The sequence below is a fragment of the Anolis sagrei genome, chromosome 2 (genome assembly GCF_037176765.1).
Source record: "Anolis sagrei isolate rAnoSag1 chromosome 2, rAnoSag1.mat, whole genome shotgun sequence".
NCBI classification, from domain to species: domain Eukaryota; kingdom Metazoa; phylum Chordata; class Lepidosauria; order Squamata; family Dactyloidae; genus Anolis; species Anolis sagrei.
Window position 1 is genome coordinate 182,965,072 of NC_090022.1, and position 18,775 is coordinate 182,983,846.

An 18,775-nucleotide genomic window follows, 5' to 3' on the forward strand; every position below is an offset into this window, starting at 1 on the left:
GCTGGGCATGTTTAGCCTGAAGAAGAGAAGGCTGAGAGGGGATATGATAGCCATGTATCAATATGTGAGAGGAAGCCACAGGGAGGAGGGAGAAAGCTTGTTTTCTGCTTCCCTGGAGACTAGGACGCGGAACAATGGCTTCAAGAAAGGAGATTCCATCTGAACATGAGGAAGAACTTCCTGACTGTGAGAGCCGTTCAGCAGTGGAACTCTCTGCCCCGGAGTGTGGTGGAGGCTCCTTCTTTGGAAGCTTTTAAACAGAGGCTGGATGGCCATCTGTCAGGGGTGATTTGAATGCAATATTCCTGCTTCTTGGCAGGGGGTTGGACTGGATGGCCCATGAGGTCTCTTCCAACTCTTTGATTCTATGATTCTATGATTCTATGAGAGGTTCCCTTGATGTATGGCAAGAACACTTTTCCTCTGGGTGGATCTTTGTCTTTACTCTTGTGGCTTGTTCTCAGTCTTGCAGCTCTTCTGATGTCTGTCGTGGAGTATCCATTGGCCTGGAGTATCCATTGGGAACCACTGACCGCATAGGGAAGCTGATGAGGAAACACAACATACAAACTATCTACAGATCCACCAAGAAAATCCAACAAATGCTGCGTTCAGCAAAGGACAAGGGGGATCTTCTCACTGCTGCAGGAGTCTACCATATACCACGCAGCTGTGGACAAGTCTACATAGGGACCACCAAACGCAGCATTGCCCAAACACGAATCAAGGAACATGAAAGGCACTGCAGACTGCTTCAACCAGAGAAGTCAGCCATAGCAGAGCACCTGATGAACCAACCTGGATACAGCATATTATTTGAGAACACAGAAATGCTGGACCACGCTCACAACCACCATGTCAGACTACACAGAGAAGCCATTGAAATACACAAGCATGTGGACAATTTCAACAGAAAGGAGGAAAACATGGAAATGAACAAAATCTGGCTACCAGTATTAAAAAAAAACTCTAAAGTTACAACAGAGGGGAAACAATCAGGCACTTCTAATCATTTCTCAATAAAAGATCACCCCAGGCACTGCCAGGCCATCAAATGCTAATCAAGGAGGTCAGTTGAAACATTCACACCTAGCTCCAGCAGAGAAGAGTCCTTTGTCCCACCCTGGTCATTCCACAGATATATAAACCCAATTTTCCTAGTTCCAACAGACCTCACTACCTCTGAGGATGCTTGCCATAGATGCAGGAGAAACGTCAGGAGAGAATGCCTCTAGAACATGGCCATATAGCCCGAAGAAACCTACAACAACCCAGTATTGCTTACCTCATTATACAGAAAGGATTAAAGCAATTTTTTCCAGGGACACTGTATAGTTTCCAAACATCATTACTGGTGATGCCTATATTTAGTATCAGAGAAAATGATCTATGTTATCAACTTTGTTCTCTTACAGTTACAGCGCCTGCTTAGTCCTGAAGACGAGAAATGGTACAGTAGTACTATAAAGCTACTGTGGGGCACCTCCTTTATGGTGAGTAATTAATGTGTGCATGTGGGAAAGAAATAAAAAACAAGGAGTCCTCCAATAGTTAAAATGTACTTGTGTGATCAGTTTTGAATTTAGTGGCTCTTTCTGAAGGAGGACTCCTTTCCCAGGTGAAGATTATGGGCAGGTTTTCTAGAGAAGGCCTTGAACTTTTTCTACCTGCAACCTCTTTTTACCTGAAAATGTTTTATGTGACCTCATAAAAGGTTATATATAGGTATATAAAATAGCTCCACAAATTAAACATTTATAGATAAGAAATCATAAATAAATTTGTTTTAAAACCATATTATTATTATAACTTTATTTGTACCCCGCTAGCATCTCCCACAGGACTCGATGTGGCTTACCCAGGCCGAAGCCTCAAAACACAGTACAACAAAACACAGTATAACAAAACAATACCTAAAGCAAATTAAAAACAGTTAAGCAGCAAAACAACAGCAATAACAATACGTCAAGACACTTTAAAACTGGGCCGGCCAGAGTAGTGGGTACAAGATTAAAAGTGCTGATGTGGCAGGAGGTATGTAGGATTATAAAGTAAGTGCAGTGTGCAGTGTGCAGTGATCTTAGTTCTACTAAAGTGCTTCAAAGACTTGGTATTAGGGTTCCTAATCTGAGAAAGCACATCGGAACAGCCAGGTTTTCAATTTCTTTCTGAAGACTGCCAATGTAGGGGCCTGTCTAAGATCTTTTGGGAGGGCGTTCCAAAGTTGGGGGGCCACCACAGAAAAGGCCCTGTCTCGCGTCCCCACCAAGCGCGCTTGCGACGCGGGCGGGATCACGAGCAGGGCCTCTCCAGATGACCTAAGTGAGCGTGTGGGTTCGTAGACGGCGATGCGGTCACGCAGGTAGGGTGGTCCCAAACCGTTCAGGGCTTTGTAGGTAAGCACCTGCACCTTAAATTGTGCTCGGAAAATAAATGGCAGCCAGTGGAGCTCCTTAAACAGGAGGGTTGACCTCTTTCTGTAATGAGCCCCGGTTAGCATCCTGGCTGCTGCCCGTTGGACCAGTTGGAATTTCCGAGCCGTTTTCAAGGGCAGCCCTACGTAGAGTGCATTGCAGTAATCCAATCTAGAGGTGACCAAGGCATGGACCACCCCGGCCAGATCCGCCTTCGCGAGGTACAGTCGCAGCTGGCGCACAAGTCTCAGTTGTGCAAAAGCCCTCCCGGACACCGCCGACACCTGAGCCTCAAGGCTCCTCAGGCTCCAAGGCAGGAAGAACCTCAAGATTCCTAAATATATATCTAAAAAGCGCATTTGTATACTAATGAAATTGATGTGCTTGTTTATTTTTATAACAAAGAATTAAATCTTGGTGGAATATTTGATACTGTAGGGCAGGGGTCCTCAAACTAAGGCCCAAGGGCTGGATGCGGCCCTCCAAGGTCATTTACCTGGCCCTCACTCAGGGTCAACCTGTCTGAAATGACTGGAAAGCATACAACAACAACAACAACAACAACAATCCTATCTCATCAGCCAAAAGCAGGCACACACGTCCCATTGAAATATTAATAAGTTTATATTTGTTAAAATTGTTCTTCATTTTAATTATTGTATTTTAAAGTGTTTTTTGCACTACAAATAAGATATGTGCAGTGTGCATAGGAATTCATTCATGCTTTTTTCAAATTATAAGCCGGCCCTCCAACAGTTAGAGGGACTTTGACCTGGCCCTCTGTTTAAAAAGTTTGAGGACCACTGCTGTAGGGTGTTCAGTGTTTTTCAGGGTTGAGGATGCTGCTTCCCATAAGCAAACTTAACAGAATGGAGGCCTCACAAGATATATGGATTGGCAAGGCAGCAACCTCACCTGCAATGTCATTTGTGTGGGGAAATCCGAAAGGCCTCTCAGCCGAGGCACCCCCAGCGTCCCGTTGGGCATACAGAAAACACGTCCTGTCTACAGACTCTTTCACAGGCCCAGCAGGTGACAGCACAGACGCTGATGAAGTACTTTCCGCATTCCTCGCATGCTTTTGCTGGAGATTTTTTATGGCCTCGTAAATTTATTAAATTAGCCTCCCCACACATAGGTGGTACCTAAATTTCCTACTTGACAGATGCAACTGTCTTTCGGGTTGCAAAGGTCAACAACAAGCTACACAAATTGGCCGGAAGCTCACTCCGACCTGGGCTGGCTTCGAACTCATGACACCCAGCCAGCTGCACCACAATCTTCCTGCTGTTGGCAGGAAAAAACACCCAATAGCTGCAGATCACACCATATTCCCATTACTCACCCAGTGTAATGAGCCTTTTCTGCTTCTGTGTTGGCATGCTGGGACCGAAGTGATGCCCGATGGCAGGATTCTCCATCTCTCCCACTCTCCGTCTTGTCCTTGCTACTCCCGAGGATTTGATTTCAAGTTTCATTTATATAAGTTGTAGTGAAAATTTCAAATATGAAATCAACATAGAGGAAGGTAGAGCTATATGGGTATATTGAAGCACGACCACATGGCTATGGATCAGCAAATCAGTGCAGTTGTGCAAATGAGGTGTGTTAGCAAGAGTGTTCAACCCAATATGTTGCCACTATTGATGATAACACAACTGCCATAGAATAGCAGCTTCATGTGATAATGTCCACAGAATGAATAATTTAATCTTAGAGTTGGAAGGGCCATCTGGTTCAACATCCTGCCATGCAGGATGCATAGCCAAAGCACTCCTGAAAGATACCCATCCAGCCTCTCTTTAAAGATATGTCCTCAAGGCCTTGGTCAATTCTTATCACTGGTTCTTCCATAAAGTGATTGTGTACTATATTGATACAGAAATGTAACCAGACACAAAATTATGTGTATTCAACTAAAGTAATTAGGGATATCTATACACTGGTTGAAAATATATTTTTTCTGTTCTGTTTTCACATAGCCATATCTCAGCTGTGCAACTTTCATGTTCTTACTTTGGTGGCTGTTGAGGAAATATAGCAAGCCAGTTATGAGAAGAGATCCTGTCTTTAGGTTTGTACAGGTCTGTTCATATGCTCATGCAGACAAACGTAGTGATGGAAAGACTGCTCTTATGAAATAATGACTTAAAAACACACACTTTTGATAGCCATAGGTTCTGTTTTCAGTGACTTGTTTTCCTTGTTCAACACCCAGTAATATAGGAACCATAGTTTTGCCATCATTTTATTCATTTGATTAGGAACATGTCTCTAACCTTTCGGTCACTGGTTGTTGTGTGATGAATTATGTTTTAAATTATGTTTTTATGGTGTTTGTATATGTATTTTTATTGTGTTATATTTTAACTCTGTTGACTGGGTTTGGTCCCCATGTAAGCCACCCCGAGTCTCTTTGGGGAGATGGTGGCAGGATATAAAAATAAAGTTGTTGTTGTTATTTGAAACACAACCAATGAGTCCACAGCAAACAGGATCATTCTGCAGGCTGTTGTATTGGATCTCATGTCAGACACTTCCCAAGTGTCTAGGACTGTGTGATATATCAGCGAATAATGTGTGCAGATCCCAGTAAGGTGGCCTTTTGCAGCTGGCAGATGGTAATTTTGTCAACGCCGATTGTGTTTAAGTGCAGGCCAAGGTCTTTAGGCACTGCACCCAGTGTAACGGATCACCACTGGGACCACCTTTACTGGCTTGTGTCAGAGTCTTTGCAGTTCAATCTCTTTTCCAGTTGTTTTTCTTCAATCCTGCTGTTGTCTGGAATTGCAATATCAATCCATATTTTGTTTTTTAACACAATTGTGAGGTCAGGAACTCCAAAACTCTGTCTGTCTGAATTTGAAAGTCCCAGAGTAGGAGTAGTAGTAGTAGTAGTAGTTATTATTATAAACCCCTGTGCTGGCAGGACTGAAGACCGACAGGTCGCAGGTTCGAATCTGGGGAGAGGCCGATGAGCTCCCTCTATCAGCTCCAGCTCCTCATGCGGGGACATGAGAGAAGCCTCCCACAAGGATGATAAAAACATCAAAATCATCCAGGCATCTCCTGGGCAACGTCCTTGCAGACGGCCAATTCTCTCATACCAGAAGCGACTTGCAGTTTCTCAAGTCACTCCTGACATGACAAAAATATTATTATTATTATTATTATTATTATTATTATTATTATGTCCATGTTATTATATCATGCTTTATTTATATTTTTAAGAATGAAGAAGTATAATAAGTGATTAAACTTTATCTACATGATGGTAGCATGTTATTTCATTGTTATGGTGGAAAAGAAATCTAGTGCTATATGTTTACTTTCATATATCTTTCATGAAACATGTTGCTACTTTGTGTAATATAGGGGTTAAATTAATCTTACATAGGCACAATATCCTGTTGTCTTCTAAATATAATTATTGATTTCTTAAAGAGTTAAACTACACTCATAGACATTACTGTAATTAAGGATATTTGAAAACTTCACTTTTTGTTTTATGGCTATAATTTCTAACTCAAAAATAGAATTAACATATTTGGGACAATTTTTCACAACCAAAAATATTAATGATTTTAACATATAGGAAAATATTATAGCATAAGGACAGGATTTTCTGAGTTGCTAGTCATTCAGATTCTGGCTTTATTATGGATCATTAATTCCTTCCCTCATGGAAAATTGTATATGGTGTATACTCTTTAGTATGTTTTAATTTCAACCTTTTTGTGATGCCTTTGATCTGTAGGATTTCTCCCCAGAGCAAGAGCGTCCATCAGAATCCCGAAGAGCCCAGTGAAAATGATAGAGATGTTAAAGAGGAAAGGGCAAGAGCTCAAACTGCCCTGGCATCTGTAAATCAGGAAGAGGTAAAACATGCAGTTTTTATGTATTTAGATACTTTCGTAAACCACTTATACTGTATCTCAAAGCAGTATACACAAATGCAACTGTCAAAAGATATACAACTTAAAACCATAATCAAAATTTAAACATGATACTTAGAATGCCTTTGAAAGAGGCAATGTACATAGGTTTTGAACTGTTATTTTGCATGATTCCAAAGTATTGAGCCATGGTAGTTGAAGAGGTGTCCAACTGTATTCATCCTACAGTGTAGATCAGGCATGAGTAAACCCAGGCCCATGGGCTGGACACGACCCTTTGGGCTCTTTCCCCCTACTTGTCTGCTTTGGCCTCCCCTTCAGTATGTGGGTGCAGTGGCCCATGGCTGTCATTGAACATCAAGAAAACCAAAGTCCTCTTCCAGGAGTCACCAGACAATCCCTCTCCAATGCCAGAGATACAGCTTAATGGTGTAACATTAGAAAATGTGGACCATTTCTGCTACCTTGGCAGCCACTTCTCCACCAAAGTCAACATTGACACCGAAATACAGCACCGCCTGAGCTCTGCAAGTGCAGCATTTTTCCGAATGAAGCAGAGAGTGTTTGAGGACCAGGACATCCGTAGGGATACCAAGGTGCTTGTTTATAAAACTATTGTCCTCCCAACCCTGCTATATGCCTGCGAAATGTGGACAGTCTACAGATGTCACATGCAACTCCTAGAATGATTCCATCAGTGCTGCCTCCGGAAAATCATGCAAGTCTCTTGGGAAGACAAGTGGACAAATTTCAGTGTGCTGGAAGAAGCAAAGACCACCAGCATTGAAGCGATGGTCCTCCGCCAACAATTTCGCTGGACCAGCCACGTTGTCCGGATGCCCGATCACCATCTCCCAAAGCAGTTGCTCTATTCCAAATTCAAGAATGGAAAACGGAATGTTGGCGGACAGGAAAAGAGATTTAAAGATGGGATCAAAACCAACCTTAAAAACTCTGGCATAGACACTGAGAACTGGGAAGCCTTTGCCCTTGAGCGCTCCAGCTGGAGGTCAGCTGTGACCAGCAGTGCTGCAGAATTTGAAGAGGCATGAATGGAGGGTGAAAGAGAGAAACATGCCAAGAGGAAGGCGCTTCAAGCCAACCCTGACCAGGACCACCTTCCACCTGGAAACCAATGCCTTCACTGTGAGAGACGATGCAGATCAAGAATAGGGCTCCATAGTCACCTACAAACCCACCCTGGAGGATTATCCTACTCGGAATTTGCCCTTGCCTGGTGTAGATGTATTCAGTATGTCCCCCCAGAGTTAGATAGGTGGGCATCCTGATTTGATAAAATACAACCTCCTATGTTTCTGTCCTTGTCTAGAGGCCGTTTTGACTGTGGTCAGTTGAGGCCAAAAGAGAATGATATGAAATGGCTGTGCAGAAGTGGCACAAGTAAACTTCTTTCTTGTTTTCCCGATTTAGAAACCGGTTGTCCTTGTCCACAACCTGCGCAAGGAGTACAGAAGCAGGAAGAGCTGTTCCTGTTTGAAGAACAAGTCAGGAGGCAAAGTGGCCACTAGAACTGTCTCATTTTGTGTTAAAAAAGGTTAGATGACCAGAAAGAGTGTTTCAGAAAAATAATTGAGCAGGGGAAAAAGGAAATGACTTTGGGCTGGATTCAGAGTTCGGCCTATGGACAGTTTTTCCTCCTGTAGCGAAAAATGTGACAAACAAGTTCAACTATGATGAGCTGGGGAACTTTTTCCATTAGTTCTTTGGAAGACAAACATTATATCTACTTCTATAATTTTGTCATTATTCGCAGAAGTATTTGAGTTATTGGCTCAAAGGAACCCCCAGTCGTGCAATGGGTTAAACCCTTGTGCCGGCAGGACTGAAGACCGACAGGTCACAGGTCCGAATCCAGGGACAGTGCAGATGAGCTTCCTCTGTCAGCTCCAGCTTTCCATTCAGGGACATGAGGGAAGCCTCCCACAAGGATGGTAAAACATCAGTACATCTGAGCATTCCCTGGGCAACATCCTTACAGATGGCCAATTCTCTCAGTTTCTCAAGTCGCTCCGGACACGCAAAAAAAAAAAAAGGCTAAAAATATGATTTCTTTTCTTCGCACTGTAAGAGAATCCAATAGGCAAAAGAGAAGTTTTAACACTGCAATCATAAGTCCCACTGAATTCAATGATTCTCTCTTCTAGGATCGAGGGTTGAATGAAAAGTAATGCCTCCACCTTCATTAATCAGGTTTGGATGGGAATATTTTAATAAATCAAACGCAGAAATAATCCTTAGAATGTGCTCTTTAACTACCACTATTCACTTTTCCACATAATCACCAGACAATTGGATACATTTCTGCCAATGATCAACAAGTTTTCTGAAGCCGTCACGGAAGAAGTCAACACTCTGTTTCCGCAACCAGCATCTCACAGTTCTCTCAATGTCTTCATCAAAAGCATAATGTTGTCTCCGCAGATCTTCTTTCATTATCGGGAACAGACGATGCTAAATCTGGACTGTATGGAGGATGTCATACGGTGGTGGGATCCAGTCTCTGAAGTTTGCTGTGGTGGCATGTGAAGTGTGTGGTTTGGCATTGTCATGCTGCAGGAAAACATTTCTCTTTTCCTTTTGGACCCTTGTTAGCCATCATTTCAAAGTTCGCAGCTTTGTGATGTAACGCTCTGAATTTATTGTTGTTCCATGTTCAAGGAAATCAACATGGATAACACCATCTGCATCCCAGAACACTGTTGCCATGATTTTTCCAGCTGAGGGCTGTGTCTTGAATTTGTTTTTCTGGGGCGAGTCTTTGTGTCGATATGCCATAAACTGATGCTTCATCTCCGGGTTGTAATGGTGTACCCACTTTCATCTCCTGTCACAATTGAATGGAGAAAGGCGTCACCTTCATTCTCGTAATGCGAGAGGAATTCCTGGCAAATTTCAAGTCTGTGTGCTTTCATTTCAGGTGTTAGCATCCTGGGTACCCATCGTGCACAGATCTTCCGATAGCCAAGCAAAGCAATAATATGACCCACACGTTCTTGTGAAATGCCGATTATGCTTGAAATTCCTCTCTGAGTGATATGACGATCTTCTCAAATCAATCTGTCAACCTTTTGCTTGTGAAACTCGGTGGTGGTTGTCACAGGGTGTCCAACTCTTTGTTTGTCATGCAAGTCAGATGTTCCCACCTCAACATCTTTAAACTTACTCGCCCAACGACACACAGTACTCACATCAATACAATCACCATAACAGCTTGCATTCTCTGATGAATCTCCTTTGGGGTGACACCTTCTGCTGTCAAGAATTCAATGACTGCATGTTGCTTGTCGCATTGACCAACCGTCTGCGCAGGGTTCCATACATCGCACTTTAACAACACAACCATTCAATCCTAAGGCTTCCTGCCAAAATGGAACTGTAGAGGAGAGTCTACTGAACAAGCCTATATCTGCCACATACCAGTACTGCCATCTGTTGAGGAGTTACAAAGGTGGAGGCATTACTTTTCATTCAACCAATGGATCTAAGTTCAATTCTAGAGTCAGATAAGAAGGGGGAGAGCAAATGAAACAGCACTTGCAGAGTCTTTCTATTCATTTGGATCAATTTCTATTTTCATTATTTCAATATGGATGTTGTTATTTTATCAAAAATGAACATACATACACAGTTTATTTTTCTGGTGTAATCACAACAAAATGATTTTGTGGGATCTTGGTATCTGCTGGAATTTGGTCCCAGATCACCCATGGAAACCGAAATCTGTGGATGCTCAAGCCCATTAGATATAATGGCACAATAAAATGGCATCCCTTATAAATGGCAAAATCAGAGTTTGATTTTAGGATCATTTCTTTTCTTGGAATATTTTCAAGCTGGGAATAGTTGAATCTGTGGACACAGAATCTGTTCATAGCTTGGCCTCTCACTATCTCAGCCACTTCCTCCTACACAGGTTCTGAACTGAATGTAAGATTTATGGCCACTTCAAGGACTTCATCAGACAGCCTTTGGGGTTTGTTTTGATGGACTTAGAAAATAGAGCCCAACAGGAGTCCCACGAAGGCCATCACATGATGTAAGGGCACTTCCTGTGGGACTCTGTGGTGCTCTGTTTCCTAAGCACATGGAAACAGTCTCTGAAGACTATCTTTGTTTGTTTGTTTGTTTGTTTTACCACATTTATATCCCGTCCTTCTCAACCCCAAGGGGGACTCAGGGCGACCTTACAGCTCTTTGGAAGTTGGGTGTTACCTGACTCCAAACTGGAGAAAGTAGGTGGGGGGGGGGGGGGAGTGGGGAGAATACAGGGAAAGGCACAGAAATGACATGGGATGGGTAGGGATGGGGCGGAAACGGGTTAAGACATTTCCCTCCATCATATCATAGGTATACCCGATGAAGATGATCATTGGTGCTCCCAGGACTGCTTCTACATCATGTACATACTGGGGAAGGAGTGCACACTTTTATCCTCAGCTCCAGCCATAAGATCTCAATTTGTTGGCCCTTGTACTGTGTGTTTCTCTGTCCAGTGATCAGTGGGGCATCCAGTCAAGTAATTTAAGACTGAAATATTTCTTACAAATATTTTGATATCAGTGATTCTTTTGCTTGGTATGACATTGTATTTGAGTATCATTAATTCAAACAACGGGTATTTGTTGTTTATTTTAGGAGAAGTTTTAGGGCTATTGGGACCTAATGGAGCTGGTAAAAGTACAACAATTAGCGTGATAACAGGAGACACAAATCCAACAGCTGGACAGGTAAGTTGCCAGTTTTGAAGATAATTTCATTTAAAAGCAAAATCAATTAATTAATATTTAATTAAATATTACACAAGGAGCCCCTGCTGGCACAGCGGGTTAAACCGCTAAGCTGCTGAACTTGCTGACTGAACGATCGGTGGTTTGACTCTGGAGAGTGGGTGAGCTCCCACTGTTAGCCCCAGCTTCTGCCAACCTAGCAGTTTGAAAAAATGTAAATGTGAGTAGATCAATAGGTACCGCTTCTGCGAAAAGGTAACGGTGCTCCATGCAGTCATGCCACCCACATGACCTTGGAGGTGTCAATGGACAATGTTGGCTTTTCAGCTTTGAAATGGAGATGAGCACCAACCCGCAGTCGGACATGACTAGATTTAATGTCAGGGGAAACCTTTACTTTTAAAAATATTACGTAGTCTGTGTAGAAATATATTATTGTACAAAGGATGTAAGTTTTGTTGAAGTTGGTGGGAATTCCTTCTGAGTTGGAAAAGAATAGGATTGTTTTGTAAAACTATTTCTGAAATTATTTTTTCTCAACTTGATCAAGCAGTTTGTTTTCACATGTATAATATGTTAGTCACATATGAAAGAAACATAAACCCTCTATTAGATTAATTACATTAGATTAATATACAACTGTTGTAATTAAATTGACTTCAGAAATTAAATCTATATATTTGGGATAACAACTAAGAGACAGAAGGCATACACACAAAAATAATGTCTCAGAACCAGTACAAAACATACCAAATCATGTTCTGATCATGGTTCAATGGTCTAAACTGCAGTTTTACCTTTAATCATACCAGCAATAATTTACAGAGTTCCACAAAGGAAAACTTGTATGTATTTCTACACATAGTTGAAGTTGTCAGAAAAAGCCTTGTTTAAAAGGTTGAGAACCCTTTAGCCAAGTTTTGTCCACAGACTGAAAAAAGAATCCCTGCTGTTGGCCTAGACTGAATCAGATTGTATATATCAGTGTTTGAGGACGCCTTGCTGTATGTGCCTTTATTTTATTGTGAAAATGTTTATTTCAGTTTCACAGACAGTGGATCTCAAATTGGTTCCCTTTCATTACATCTTTCATTATTTGGTATCTGATCTACCTAATACTGCTTTTATGTGATTGACAGCCTTCTCATACAGGCCGCCAGAAACACCACATCAGAATCGCCAAGCGTTGGCTGCCTGGCTTCCCTCCATCGTTGCTGGTGCAATGTGGGAAGCCTTCCATTTTGCTTCCATGGTGGCATATGCCAGTTCTGTGATAGTTTAGCTATCAAGCCCTGCCGCAAGTATTATGTTGTGGGATGGGAGTTGGCGGGCACAATGGCTAGACTATCGCTGAACTAGCATATGCAAAACAACTCCTGTTAGATGAGGTATGATTCCCCCTCTTCCTAGGTTCATAGTGTTATATGATGTGGAAGGATTCTGTTTGTGAACTACATCACCCTTTTATGAACTCTTTTGTATTGCAAAAGATATTTTCACACTGAATGATACTTCAGTGTGGCCACAATATCTGCTATTTGGAACAGGTGCTGATAAAAGGGGCTCATGTGTCAGCAGTGGAAGAGAATGCGGGTGGCTTTCTTGGCTACTGTCCTCAGGACAATGCTCTCTGGCCCAACCTGACAATGAAAGAACATCTGGAGATTTATGCAGCTGTGAAAGGGATAAAGAAAGATGCCACTACTTCTGTTATCGATCGGTAAGAACAACTAAAGATGCTGCTTCCATTGGAAAATCCACATTTTCTATAAAAAAATGATCCCCTTTGTTATCTTGCACTGGTGATTTACTTGTTGGGTGTGGGACCATAAAATGAAAGATTTATATCTATTTGAAAAATGTGGTCCATCTTTCTACAATGTTTTAACAACATTCCTGAGACTCCTGCTATGTTTTGTTTTGCATTTGTCATGCAAAACAGATCAGCTACATGATAAACCAAACACTGTAGTTTTACTTTTTTTCAGAATAGCAAAAGCTCTAGAACTCCAAGAACATTTGGAAAAGACTGTTAAGTCACTACCTGCTGGATTAGCTAGAAAAGTAAGTTCTGTGTTTCGTTAGTCTTGAACTAACCGAGGTGGTACCAATGACCTGTTTCTTCCAATGTTGCTTGCAGCTTACCATTTCTTCTCATTCTGGTCTCTACTGCCCCTTCCTACTCTAGACATGATAATCTTTTGCTGGTTTCACCCTGATGTTATGGAGTCCCCGGTGGCACAGTGGGTTAAACCCCTGTGCCGGCAGGACTGAAGATTGACAGGTCGCAGGTTCGAATCCGGAGAGAGGCGGATGAGCTCCCTCTATCAACTCCAGCTCCTCATGCGGGGACATGAGAGAAGCCTCCCACAAGGATGATAAAAACATCAAATCATCCGGGCGTCCCCTGGGCAACGTCCTTGCAGACGGCCAATTCTCTCACACCAGAAGCGACTTGCAGTTTCTCAAGTCACTCCTGACACGACAAAAAAAACAAACCCTGATGTTGTTCAAAGCTATATTCCATATAGCTTCTTGCTAAAATGAAATTGTAATAGGATGAAACATGGGGAGCATCATTGGTTTATTGGCATAGGCAACTATCTCACAGGCTATTGGAAATGTGGATTTGGTTGCATACATAGACAAACTTTATAGGTCAGATGGTATTCTCATTTTAATATAAAACTGTTTTATAAGTTTATTGGGCCATTGTGGTGCGAATATAGGAAGGCTATGATAAGGAGTTACAGAATGCTGCAAAGAATTGTCTCCATATATTAAAATCACCTCCAAAATGGACTTGGTTTTGAGTAGATTGTTTACTGCTCCAAACAGCATACAATATCTAGGGACTGGACATTTAAACATTTCAATTGAATGACCCCTTATGAGGGTCTTCCTCCAGGGGCAAACCAAGAATGAGTAACTTGGAAGTCTTGAACAGACTCAGAAGTGGAGTTGGCAGATCAAAAGACAACTTGGCTAAATGGCACTACCTAGAACAGTGGTTCTCAAGCTTCCTAATGCCACGACCCCTTAATACAGTTCCTCATGTTGTGGTGACCCCCAGCTGTAAAATTATTTTTGTTGCTACTTCTTAACGGTAATTTTGCTACTGTTATGAATTGTAGATATCTGACATGCAGAATGTATTTTCATTAACTGGACCAAATTTGGCACAAATACCTGATGTAGCCAAATTTGAATACTGGTGGGGTTGGGGGGATTGCCTTTCCATTTGGGAGTTGTAGTTGCTGTGATTTATAGTTCACCTACAATGCATTCTGAACCCCACCAATGATAGAATTGGGCCAAACTTCCCACACAGAACCCCATGACCAACAGAAAATACTGGTGGGATTTCAGAGGAATTGACAGTGATTTAGGGAAGAGCACACCTGCTCTCCTCTCCCCACTTGGAGTCTCAAAAACAGCCCTCCCTTGGTTGAGAGGCCACCCAATCACGGCAGGAGGAGAGCTTTTGGTGGGGAATTTGCCGTCTGTTTCCAAAAAGAAAGAGAAGGATAGGCATAGAGATTTTCAGCCTTCTCTCCCAAAGGGGTTCCTAAGACCATCAGAAATAGTAACCCCTCTGAAACCCCCCTCAGCACCACCTCCAGTGGTCCTGACCCCCAGGTTAAGAAACGCTGACCTAGAAGAATCCTCCACTTTGTGTGACTGTGTAGTAGAACAAACAACTTCACATCTGTATGCTTGCCCACAATGCCCTTCCTCATGCACAGAAAAAGAACTGTTTAAAGCTACAGACAATGCAGTCACTGTTGCCCGTTTTTGGTCTAACATTATTTAGCTGTTTGTGCTCCCTTTATTTTATCACTTTATACTAATTTATTTATGCAGTGCTCTTGACACAAAATTAAAAAAAAACTACCCTGCTTTGACTATACATCCTGATAATTTTGAAATTATCTGGCATATATTCAATGAAAATAAAAGGAAATAATTATGTCTAGAACCATTTTCAACAAGATAACCATTTTAAGTCTGCAAAAAGATGGGCAGGGGAATGAAGGAATCCAGCAATACCTTCCAGATCGACTGGCTAACTTAGCATGAGCTTTCATAGATTCCAACCCACTACTTTAGGTACTTCAATGTCAAAATATTTTAGTTCATCTCAACAACATAAAGCAATCTCTATGAAGACTTTTTTGGGCTTCCCCACCACAAAAAACCCACATTGTCCAAGGTGGCCCTGCAGTTATTTTTATTTTTATTTCAAATGTATATCCGGTGTGTGCATATATACGATTTCTTCTTGAAGACAGAATCAAATTTCTTTCCTTTTAGTTATGCTTTGCCCTGAGCATTTTGGGAAATCCTACTGTGATACTGTTTGACGAACCAACCATAGGAATGGATCCCAAAGGAAAACGTCAGGTCTGGTGAGTAGCCTCTCTGTTAATTATAAATAAATAGGTTTCTGGCTATAAGCAGACCTCAAATTCTAAGCCCTAGGTTACTATCCAAAATCTCCCATCTCTGCTTGAAAACTTTTTTCTCTCATAATCTCAAAAACATGCAACCAACCATGTAGATGTGGCAGTGATATTGGCACATCTCATGATACTGGATACAATAACTTACTCTTATGTAGACAGTAGATTGTTAGTAGCAGGGTCTCAATACAGTTCTTTCAACAGATCCACTTTGCTTGTGAAGGGAGTGCATTCTTCCCAAATGACTGGGTCTGTCTGCTCATCCATATAGCCCACAGAGTATAGGCATAATTTTTCCCATTTTGAGCATAAAGAGTTGGGAGAAACACTGGAAAAGCTTGGTATGGAACAATTATTATAATAGCATCCCATCTGTTCCTTATACTACCCTGTTTCTAAAATCTGCTTTTAGGAATTTTAAAATCCGCTAATGTATGTTCACGTACATTAAATCAACACCAAAATCTCTTTGCATGATAATAAACAGACACTAATTTGACATTAAGAAAATTTGGGAAGACATAGTTTCATAGCAGATGAGTTTCTGAGCAAAGTATACCATTAAAAGTAGTTACAATCTTTAATAGTTGTTCAAGTCTTTAATCAAGTGCTCTTTAAATGCAGATTCATTTGGGAGAAATTCCTAAAAATCATGAAGTTCATCATGATAGTTATTGTAGCTATATACTTAAAGAAAATCCAGAGTCGTGCCACCAGGATTTTATTTATCTTGGGGCCAAGAGCCCCAAGGCCAAGAAGACCAAGGCGGCGCCCAAGAGGAAGTGAGTCCGAGGAGGACCTCAGACCACCGCCACCCTTTCAAAATACACTTGCACCTTAAAAACACCGACTTTGCGATTAAATAATATAATCTCTACTTTAAGTTATGTGGGGATAAGTCTCATTAGACACCATAGGGCTCAATTTTGTTGTATATGTTCAAATTGTAAAACCCATTTGGCCCCTTATCTCATCTTTGAATATTCAAGCTTGTGAAGATGGGAATAGTGGATGTTCCAACCTTGGAGTAGGTCTCCATTTAAGAATGTTACAGGGGAAGTTTCTTCAGAAGAAGCATCTACCTCAAAACTGGGTGTCTGCTTTCTAACAGCAAATCTACACATGAGAGTAGATTGAACAAGTTGAAAAATTCAGTGCCCATCTGCCCCAAGTTGCACAAGAAGGCAATGTTCTCAATACACCTGACAATCTTGTGGAGCCCCCAGTGACGCCGAGGATTAAACCTTGTGCTGGCAGGACTGAAGACTGACAGGTTGGAGGTTCGAATCTGGGGAGAGCGTGGATGACCTCCCTCTGTCAGCTCCAGCTCCCCGTGTGGGACATGAGAGAAGCCTCCTAAAAGGATGGTAAAACATCAAAACATCTGGGTGTCCCCTGGGCAACATCCTTGCAGGCAGCCAATTCTTTCACAGCAGAAGCAATTTGCAGTTTCTCAAGTTGCTCCTGACACAAAAGAAGACTTACCACCTCCACTATGTATCACAACACTGTACCAGTTTATGTGGGTAAAGATTTCCTGAGATGTGGGACAGGATATAATATTTTAATATACACATATACATATGCGTATCTATATACTCATTTATAGTATGATCTTCCAACGGTTCATTATAGAGAGAATGCATTGTGCTCACCTGAGCAACTGCAGACTCTGGAGTTTGAGGAGTTAAGCCTTTTCTAGTTCTGGTTCTTGAGAAGTGCCTGAAGGACTAAGAACATTTATATGATTTCCAACTCACTTGACTTTCCTTGGGCTTTTTTATGCCGGTCTCTACTCAGGAGTCTTGGCATCTTCTGCTTTTTCTACCTCCTTGGGCTTTTGTCTACTGGTGCCCCTTCTTTGGGATTCTTTGGTGATGTTAGAGCTCTGTCTATCAACTAAAGCTGAATCAAACAAAAGGCTAGCATTTCCGCCATTACAGAAAAATCTTGCGTTGTCTGCAGGAGAGCAATTCGCTCTGTTTTGAAGGACAACAACCAGGGTGCCATTCTGACCACTCACCACATGGAAGAAGCTGAGGCAGTGTGTGACCGAGTAGCTATCATGGTGTCTGGACAACTCAGGTTGGCTTCTTCATGAATGTTTATTTCTCAGCATGCTATGTTGACATGAATAGACAATGTATTGACAAGATGAAGGATGTCATAAATAGATGTCATCAATGGGATGTTCAATGTTTACACATAGTGAGCAATATTATATTTTGCATACAGGGATATATATTAAATAAGACAATATATAGGGTGAGGCAGCATAACTTCCTTTTTTAAAATGTGCACCATTCAGTTGGTTGAAGACGTAGCAGAGCGTTAGTGGTCTCGTTCGAGAGGCAGGAGTATAAAGTTTTGTCCTGACACAGTTCAGTCGCCATCATGCTTTGGAACAGTGAGGAGCGTGCTTTTGCCGTTGAAGCCTAATTTTTGAGCGGATTTGGAGTGGCCGGCCCGCTCTCCAGATTTGGCCCCTTGTGATTTTTTTCTATGGGGTTTTTTGAAATCCCGTGTTTATGTGAACTGTCCAAGGACCCTACAAGATTTGAAGACCAACATCCAGGAAGAAATTGCCAACATAACGCCTGCTATGCTGGCAAGAGTCATGACAAACCCCAGAAATCGCTTTACTCAGTGTATGGAGAATGGAGAATGGGGGAGGTCACCTACCTAATTTGATCTTCAAAACTACGTAAAACAAAACTTTAAGTATGCGCTTATATTATAAAATAAAAATAAAAATTTCTGATTCATACAATGGGTTTTATTAAGTTTTGGAAAAAAGGAAGTTATGCTGCCTCACCCTGTATTTCACAGAAAAGCACATCCTTCATGAAATTTTCATTTAAATATCCCCAAATGCAACATATCATTGAAAAACAGGGAAGGGAGGGGGGAATTTCTTGCATCTTATCTAGATAAGATTTTATAAAAGTTGCTTTAACCTGTTAGAGTGAAATCAACAAGGATTTATATCCCTACTAAGGAGAAGGAATGGTAAAAGCAAGATGGTAGATGAATTCAACTAGACATCTTCCTTTGTTATGAGGTATACAGCTACCCTTTTTGGTTGGAGTTATAATACTCTGATAGACAAGTTATAGGGTGGCCATATGAATCTATTCTTTTGTCCATAATTATATATTTCATTTTTAAGCTGTTTCTAGTAGTTGTTTCATTTAGCAACTATTTAGAACACGGTTATAGTCAATGCCCTCAAAAGTGATATATCTTCTAATAAT

General features: G+C 41.5%; 1 protein-coding gene across 2 annotated transcripts in view; it reads left to right on the forward strand.

The window, feature by feature from the left end:
• Positions 1 to 18,775, forward strand: part of LOC132767749 (ABC-type organic anion transporter ABCA8-like) — a 93,695-nt gene that overhangs the window by 65,908 nt on the left and 9,012 nt on the right. For both annotated transcript variants that reach the window (XM_067464231.1, XM_067464232.1), the window contains exons 27-35: positions 1,416 to 1,493; positions 4,397 to 4,488; positions 6,172 to 6,292; positions 7,742 to 7,865; positions 10,967 to 11,058; positions 12,606 to 12,778; positions 13,047 to 13,122; positions 15,373 to 15,467; positions 17,487 to 17,606. In XM_067464231.1, coding sequence (XP_067320332.1) covers positions 1,416 to 1,493; positions 4,397 to 4,488; positions 6,172 to 6,292; positions 7,742 to 7,865; positions 10,967 to 11,058; positions 12,606 to 12,778; positions 13,047 to 13,122; positions 15,373 to 15,467; positions 17,487 to 17,606 — 971 coding nt within the window. The remainder of the gene's footprint in view (positions 1 to 1,415; positions 1,494 to 4,396; positions 4,489 to 6,171; positions 6,293 to 7,741; positions 7,866 to 10,966; positions 11,059 to 12,605; positions 12,779 to 13,046; positions 13,123 to 15,372; positions 15,468 to 17,486; positions 17,607 to 18,775) is intronic.